The sequence below is a fragment of the Pundamilia nyererei genome, unplaced genomic scaffold, assembly GCF_000239375.1.
Source record: "Pundamilia nyererei isolate P.nyererei 1_Seehausen unplaced genomic scaffold, PunNye1.0 scaffold00376, whole genome shotgun sequence".
In the NCBI taxonomy this organism is placed as follows: Eukaryota; Metazoa; Chordata; class Actinopteri; order Cichliformes; family Cichlidae; genus Pundamilia; species Pundamilia nyererei.
In genome coordinates, this window is record NW_005187777.1 from 10,759 (window position 1) to 17,608 (window position 6,850).

Consider the following 6,850-nt stretch of genomic DNA (forward strand, 5'->3'; position numbering starts at 1 on the left):
AGACAGAATCAGCTCATGAATGTGACAAAGAACACTTTTTTGCAAAATGCCAGTTCTTTTCACTTCATACAAAGCGTCATTTGTAAATTTTCTTGAAGTTTAATTACTTCAGCTGCAGTTTTTCAGTATATTTTCATGTTCAGTGAGAGAAATCTGGTCTGTTTAGAGTCAGATTCAGTGCTGTGACTGAGGATCTGTGTCTAGTTTTGTTAAACGTCATCACTGACAGTGTTTGTTCACATGTGAAGGTGGATTCAAACATCTTCCGAGCACGTGTCTTTATGTGAGAGAAGAATAAAACTCGAGCAGTGATACTGTCCTGAAGTAATCTATCTGTAGCGAATCAAAGTGCAACAAACTGTCTGTGAAGTTAATTATCTCAGTTTCAACATCAGCAACGTGGTTAATTTTTAGCGCTGACAAAACCTGGTGCAAAAACGCTGCTTTTGTTGCTTTCCAAGAAGAGTTTCAGATCCCTGTTCCTGCTCGGCTTCCATGAAGTTCTTGTATTTCACTGTGTTTAGTCTCATTCGTGATGATTCAAACTGTAATGTTTCACCACAGAAATCTGCTTTCCACAAACGAACCACACAGCTTTACTTCTGACTTCAGTAAATACTTAGAAGTCCTGTCTTATTGAAAACTTCACATTCCACATCAGTCTTTCTTTTGTCACTGTGACATCTCTCGGGGCTAGAAACTTTCAGGAACAGTGACGGTGCATTCCTATGTGCACATCTACATACATTTAAAAAAAAGTAGTTACTTAAAAATAAAAGCAGCAAAGTTGTGTTGTGATTTGTGACCCGTGTGCCACATGATTGCATCCACTCAGAGGCAAACACAAACATATATAGATCTATAAATAGAGATGTACAGATAGATAAGATGTATAATAACAATAAAAGTGAAGTGTACAGCAATTTAAAATTAAAGACAAAAATGATAAACACCAAGACAAACACAGCAGCCAGCACTGGACTGGCTTTTAAGGTGGAACACCCAACTAAATATAGTTTGCCTAATGTAGCGTAGACTAAAGGCTTGGGGAAAGAGCCAGCAATTCTGTCTCTTAACAAAATCGAACACCACTACAGCTAAGCCTTCTCTCTGTTATAAAATGCATAACTTTTTATTTTAAAATGTTTGTACTTTGGTAAATGTCTCTTGTTGAAGAATAATACTGGGCACTGACTGTTTTGAGAATCTCATATTTTTGTAAAGTCACTATTCGCAGCAGTTCCACCATTCACTGCTTTAATGTATCATTTGTTTGTCTTTTTAGAGATTTACTACGTTGACAGCTTTTGCAGACAGTCACATAACAAATGGTGCAGTACCATCTCACACCTCTATGAACTCACTTCCAGGTGAAGCAGGCGCTGCAGCCGTACATGAGCAACCCAGTAGCTGTAGCTGACGGTAAGCTGGACCCGCTGTACTCTGCCATCCCCTTTCCAGATAAAGAGAGGTAAACACAAACACATCCCTGTCTTTATGCTACCTCTGTGATGGTTAAATAAAAACCGCTTAAGCACAAAAACAGCATTAACTTGTTACTTCAGAGGAAACTCACTGCCAACAATACAAACTTAGGCTGGAATGATTTTTTCAGCTGTGTGTAAAACTAATCTTGTGCCTTATAGGAGACATTATTGGTGCTTTTTCATCAGATTCATTGTATTATTTTACTGATCCGACAGGATTGATTGTTTTCAAGCAAAGTCCTTGATCTCAGTGAGGCATCTGGTGGGTTTCATGCAAAGCTGGTCCATGTTCCAAGCCTACGCTTTGAAAGACCCCAAAGGTGCTGAAGAGCTGCTGTCCAACACTGAGAGGAGGTCACCTGCACACACAAATTCTGATATTTAACTGGCCCGTGCCTGTTATTGTGATCTGACTCACACTTTTTGGTGTCACTGATCTTCTTACAGGTTCCTTCAAGAGATGGGAGTCACGTCTCCTGACACTGAAGTGGAACTTGAACTGGATTATTACTGCATCCTGGCCTGCAAACCACATTAATCAACACTTCAACATTCAGTGAATATCACTGTGAGATACATAAACCTGTTGTTCTAAATAAACCATGTTTTTATCAGCAGATTCTGTGTTTTACTGATTTTCTTGAACTGGACACATGTTTCATTTTGAAGTGAATAACCGGTGTCTGACATGCACAGTCACAGGTTACATAAGTGGAAAGAAAGAATTGAAGATTAACCAGCTGTGTCACGTCAGGGGGTGGAGGTGGGTGGGTGCTTAGAGGAGTCTGTCAACGGTCTTGGTATTGTGGGTGGCCTGTCCTCTTATTGTAACCATATCAGTGCCCCTTCCTTAATATTTCCAATAGTTAATCTGATGTTCCAGCTGAAAGAATAGCTGTCATTATCACTCGGAAATCAATTTAAGAGATTTTTCACATAATGAACTGTCAGAATCAATAGATATGTCTTAGTGTAGGTATTATTTAGGTGTGGTGTAAAATCCATCCATCCCCTCGTTTCCACTTCTCATGGTGGGGTTGGAGCCTATCCCAGTGGGTACTCTTAAAACTTTACAACTTAAAGTGGCCTAAGATTAACTCACTGTGCCAAATGTGTTTTGCTAAGTAACTGTAAATCTCTCAAGAAAAGATATTGCTGAAGTTCATCATAATTACTTCCTTGGAGGTTTTTTCATGAACGTAATCCATTCTTCTAAAGGTACCTAACACGTGGGAAAAGAGGAAACCATTATGTTTCCTTGCAAAATAAAATGTGTTGTAGGTGACATTTAAACTTTTTGGTACAGGAAATACTGAAAGACTCCACTTTAGCTGTAACACACACACACACACACACACAGACACACACAGGAGTTTTTATTGGTTCTGACGGGAGCACATACCATCACATGACCCGTAATCTAACCCTTTTCTCACACAGCGCTTTTGAGCTTGACCCAGATTTCAGTTTAATGTTAATATCATGGCTTAATTTTGACATTTAGAATATTAGAAATCAGTATTATGTAGGAAAAGAAGAAAACAACAACATTATTATAACAACAAGCAAAAAATAGGAGTATAAAAAAAGACTGTCTCTTTAAAAGGCTCTAATAATGAAGCAAAGCAGGTTTTGGCAGGAGTGGGACCTCCCACTCCACTGTGTGTCTTTCTTTGTGTTTGTGACTTACTGCTGATTCTCACAGTGGAGTGTAGAGTTTCACTTCTCTTATCTGATCAAAAAGAAAAATACACAGACAAAAAAACAACAACACCACATTAGGTAACTTGTTACTTAAACTGATGCTGGTTCAGCTGTTTAAGAAGGCTTCAGCTCACCATGGCCTACCGCCTGTTTGAAGGCAAGCAGCATGCTTCTTCCTACTGGAGGTACAGGATCTCTCCATCAGGTCATCTATTTCAACACGTGCTCGACTTCCTGGAAAAACATGTAAGTGTGACAAATGCTTCTCCTTCGAGAATCCTTTCCACTGTAAACTGCCATCAAACATTTACAGCACGTTAACGACATGTTGAATATTTTGTCAGAAAGGTCGGCCCTTTGAGCTGGCAGTGGACGTGGGATGCGGCTCAGGACAGGGCACTCTGCTGCTGGCCAGACACTTCGCCTCTGTGGTGGGCACTGACGTGAGTCCCGCCCAGCTGGAAGTGGCTTTGCAGCACGCCAAAGAGCCGAACATCACGTACAAGTAAGAAAAGACCAAACAAGTCAGAATTCATCAAAACTCGTGCCTGTAAAAAAATAAAATACCACAGTTAATGCCACATCATTTGTTCTGGTCTAGTAGGAGAATGTTCCTTAATGTAAGCCTCACAGCATGACCAGCCTTCACAGGACAGGGGTTACATTGTTCAGCCGCGAGCTACGTGTTTTCAGAAGTCCTGCATAAACACTCTGAAAAATGATCCTGCAGTCGGTCAAAAGTTTCACTTGGCCTTTGCTCCTCTTTCATCTTCAGACAGTGTGGTGCCGAGGAGCTGCCACTCGCTGACAGCTCAGTGGACCTGGTGACGGCCATGTCTGCCTTCCACTGGTTTGACAGGCCACGCTTTCTCGAAGAGGTCCACAGGGTCCTGAAGCCCCGCGGCTGCTTAGCCTTGCTCAACTACACCATTGACATGGAGCTCAGCTACGCCGACTGCTGCTCGCACTCACTAAACCAAGTCTGCAAAGAGGTGCTCGCATAATATCCACCTAGAATAGACTGCTGTGTTTTCATTACCACTGTTTATAGTCTAGTGGTTTTTAAAGTAATGCAGCAAAACCATTTCTGGAAAAATTCTTGAGCGCTCACTTATACACCACAAAGTCAATATGATTACTAAAATAACTCTTTTCTTTAAGACTAAACATTATTCAAGCCTCATATTCATGTCCAGGAAGGTGATTTCAGTTAAAATAGTTACATTTAAACTAAATAATTCTTACAGAAAAGATTTATGTAAAAAGGATTAGATGTTCCTGTGTTTAAAGTCTGTTTTAGAGGGTAAAAAAAAGTCCACCTTAACTAATAAATATATAAGGAAGGAGGGTTTGTGTGCCACTCAGATGTTATTTTATAGGAATGTGAGCGGTGAATAACGGCGCTTTCAAAAAACAGCCAAAAGATGATAAATAATAATAAAGGAAGCATCTCCTCTCTGCTTTCGGTGGAGTTTTATGCACCAGGTTCATTGCCACATCATCCAGAGAAACAGCACTTGGTGCAGTGCAAACATAAGGACACAGAGTTTGGATTACTTTGTTGTTAAGAAACTAAGATGATGTGCGTTGCCATCTAGAGGGCGTTTCTGGTAAAACAGCCTGAGCTGAGGGGTGCAGTTGTTTGAGTTGATGAGTGAGGTGCACCAACTTTGAGTGGACTGTAACACACAGCTCATAGTTATCATAACTTGAATATTACTGAGTTATGTCTGATTGATGCTCTTTGGAATATTATTAACAAATTCATAATAAATACTTCTCATGGCCTTTTCTGTTGGATCTGCCAGTTTTATGCAGCGTTGCAGCCGTACCGCAGCCCCCACCTTGGAGTGAGCTCTATTAACTTGTACCGGGAGGCCTTAGAAACGATTCCCTACCCTCACAAGGAATGGTAAATAATCCTAACTCTAATTGTTTCTTAATATGGAATTTTCGCAGCAGACCACCATTACTTATGTAACAGACGTTTTAATTCTTTCCAGCATATACATGTTGTGTACTTTATAATTTGTAACATTTAAAAAAAATAAAAATAAAAAAAACACTTTAGCTATTTTAATGTTCAGCATCCACTTTAAAAAAAAAATCCCCTTGGCATGTCTGATGGGTATTTTATTTATCTCTCTCTCTCTCCACTGACTGCGTTCATGCCGCGAGTGTATTTTGTGTTACAGGCAGGAGTGTTTGTGGGACAGAAAGACCATGCCTCTGTCCAGCTACATGGGGCTGGTGGAGTCTTTCTCCAGCTATCAGGCTCTGCTGAGAGACGACCCGCAGGAGGCCTCCAGACTCTCCCAGGACATCTGTCAGAGGTGAACCGGGACCTTCACGGTGTATATGTGTCATAATGACAATAATGTGTTTTGACAGTTTAATGTTCCTCAGTGTTAAAATCTATTACATACAGTAACATGACAAACATGTCAGCAGGTTTTGTGGGTGATAATAATGTCAGTGGAAAAACCACAATTATAGGTGTAAGACTGGCATTCGTTGTTGTCTAAACGAGTCCCTCTAGCTGAATTATCATGCGCTCTGCTTCCTGTGTTTCTCTGCATAGGCTGATGTCTGTAATGAAGGTGACCTCTGCAGAGACAGAGGTGGTGGTGGCTGTCAAGTATTTCTACCTTTTGGCCTGCAAACCACAGGAAGCCTGACACCCGTCTCCTCCATTATTATTATTATCATAACAACAAAAACGAACCTAATTAAGGATCCAGTAGAAAACATGTCCTGTTTTTGTTTTCCCTTCAGTTTCTCTGTGCACAAATGTATCTCTTTGATACTCAAAATTTAGGACAAGCTCAGAAACAAATAGTGCTATATAATGCTTTAATTACATAATTTATTTCCTGTATTTTAACTAAAATTAGTCACGTGTGTACATTTACCGTACAAACATAAGAGTGATATTCATCATCACACTTAATGATCCAGCTTTTATAAAACCAGCCTTTTCATAGAGAAGTTGCACAGAAAGGTTGTGCAGATATTATCTGCTGAATACGCACTTTTCCCAATAAGCACAGAATTATATACTCAGTGTTTGCATCAGATTGCTTTAGTAAATTCTCAGAAACATGTGAAGCCTTCATGGTGTTTCATAAGTTGCCACTAGAGGGAGCCATTGATCAATGTTCTACTGATGACTGAGACCATTCCGATCAGGTTTTTGTAAGTCTGGCAAAGCACCACCATTAAAACCCGACTGCTGTGTCCTTGGTTTCTTCATCATCACCATTATCAGTGTCTGCTTGGCTTCATTGCCCAGGAGGAGATGTAAATGAAGCCCCTGTTATCTTAATGTCGGTGTGCTTGGGCCATTTTCAACCTTCAGTCTTTGAAAGTTCATCACAGCTTCTCTTAAATTTGTTTGCTCAGAATCTCAGTGAGAAAATAGAATTTCCTTAACTATCACAAGGGGTTGGAGTTGCTATTGCTTCTTAACAGTTCTCTAAGACCTTGTATCACTCTTGTCTACAGGGCTTTAGAAAACCTTTGAACTTCTCAGGGCCCTCATCCCATTACAGACCACAGTGGATTTATGGGCTTGTTCTCCAGACTAATCCTTTTGTATGCTTGTCTTTACTGAGCTAAGAGTAACTTTGTCATGTTTGTTATGCTTAAAATAGCCTCAA

General features: G+C 40.2%; 2 protein-coding genes across 2 annotated transcripts in view; both read left to right on the plus strand.

Moving 5' to 3' along the window:
- Positions 1-2,100, plus strand: part of LOC102198035 (putative methyltransferase DDB_G0268948) — a 4,100-nt gene extending 2,000 nt beyond the window's left edge. Inside the window, exons 4-6 of the mRNA XM_005752720.1 lie at positions 1,371-1,471; positions 1,704-1,841; positions 1,935-2,100. Coding sequence (XP_005752777.1) covers positions 1,371-1,471; positions 1,704-1,841; positions 1,935-2,025 — 330 coding nt within the window. The 3' untranslated portion in view covers positions 2,026-2,100. The remainder of the gene's footprint in view (positions 1-1,370; positions 1,472-1,703; positions 1,842-1,934) is intronic.
- A 1,034-nt stretch (positions 2,101-3,134) lies between these two features.
- LOC102198324 (putative methyltransferase DDB_G0268948) lies at positions 3,135-6,430 on the plus strand. The gene is made up of 6 exons (XM_005752721.1): positions 3,135-3,437; positions 3,536-3,696; positions 3,967-4,183; positions 5,000-5,103; positions 5,387-5,524; positions 5,773-6,430. Exons 1-6 carry the CDS (start codon positions 3,327-3,329, stop codon positions 5,867-5,869), a joined length of 828 nt encoding a protein of 275 aa, XP_005752778.1. The 5' UTR covers positions 3,135-3,326; the 3' UTR covers positions 5,870-6,430.
- Positions 6,431-6,850: the final 420 nt, after the last annotated feature.

Bases quoted from the DNA above. Each gene is read 5' to 3' on its own strand.
- LOC102198324 (XM_005752721.1), top strand. From the start codon at position 3,327: ATGGCCTACCGCCTGTTTGAAGGCAAGCAGCATGCTTCTTCCTACTGG. The intron at 3,438-3,535 runs GTAAGTGTGACA...ATATTTTGTCAG, and splicing joins TCGACTTCCTGGAAAAACAT to AAAGGTCGGCCCTTTGAGCT. The intron at 5,525-5,772 runs GTGAACCGGGAC...TTCTCTGCATAG, and splicing joins TCCCAGGACATCTGTCAGAG to GCTGATGTCTGTAATGAAGG.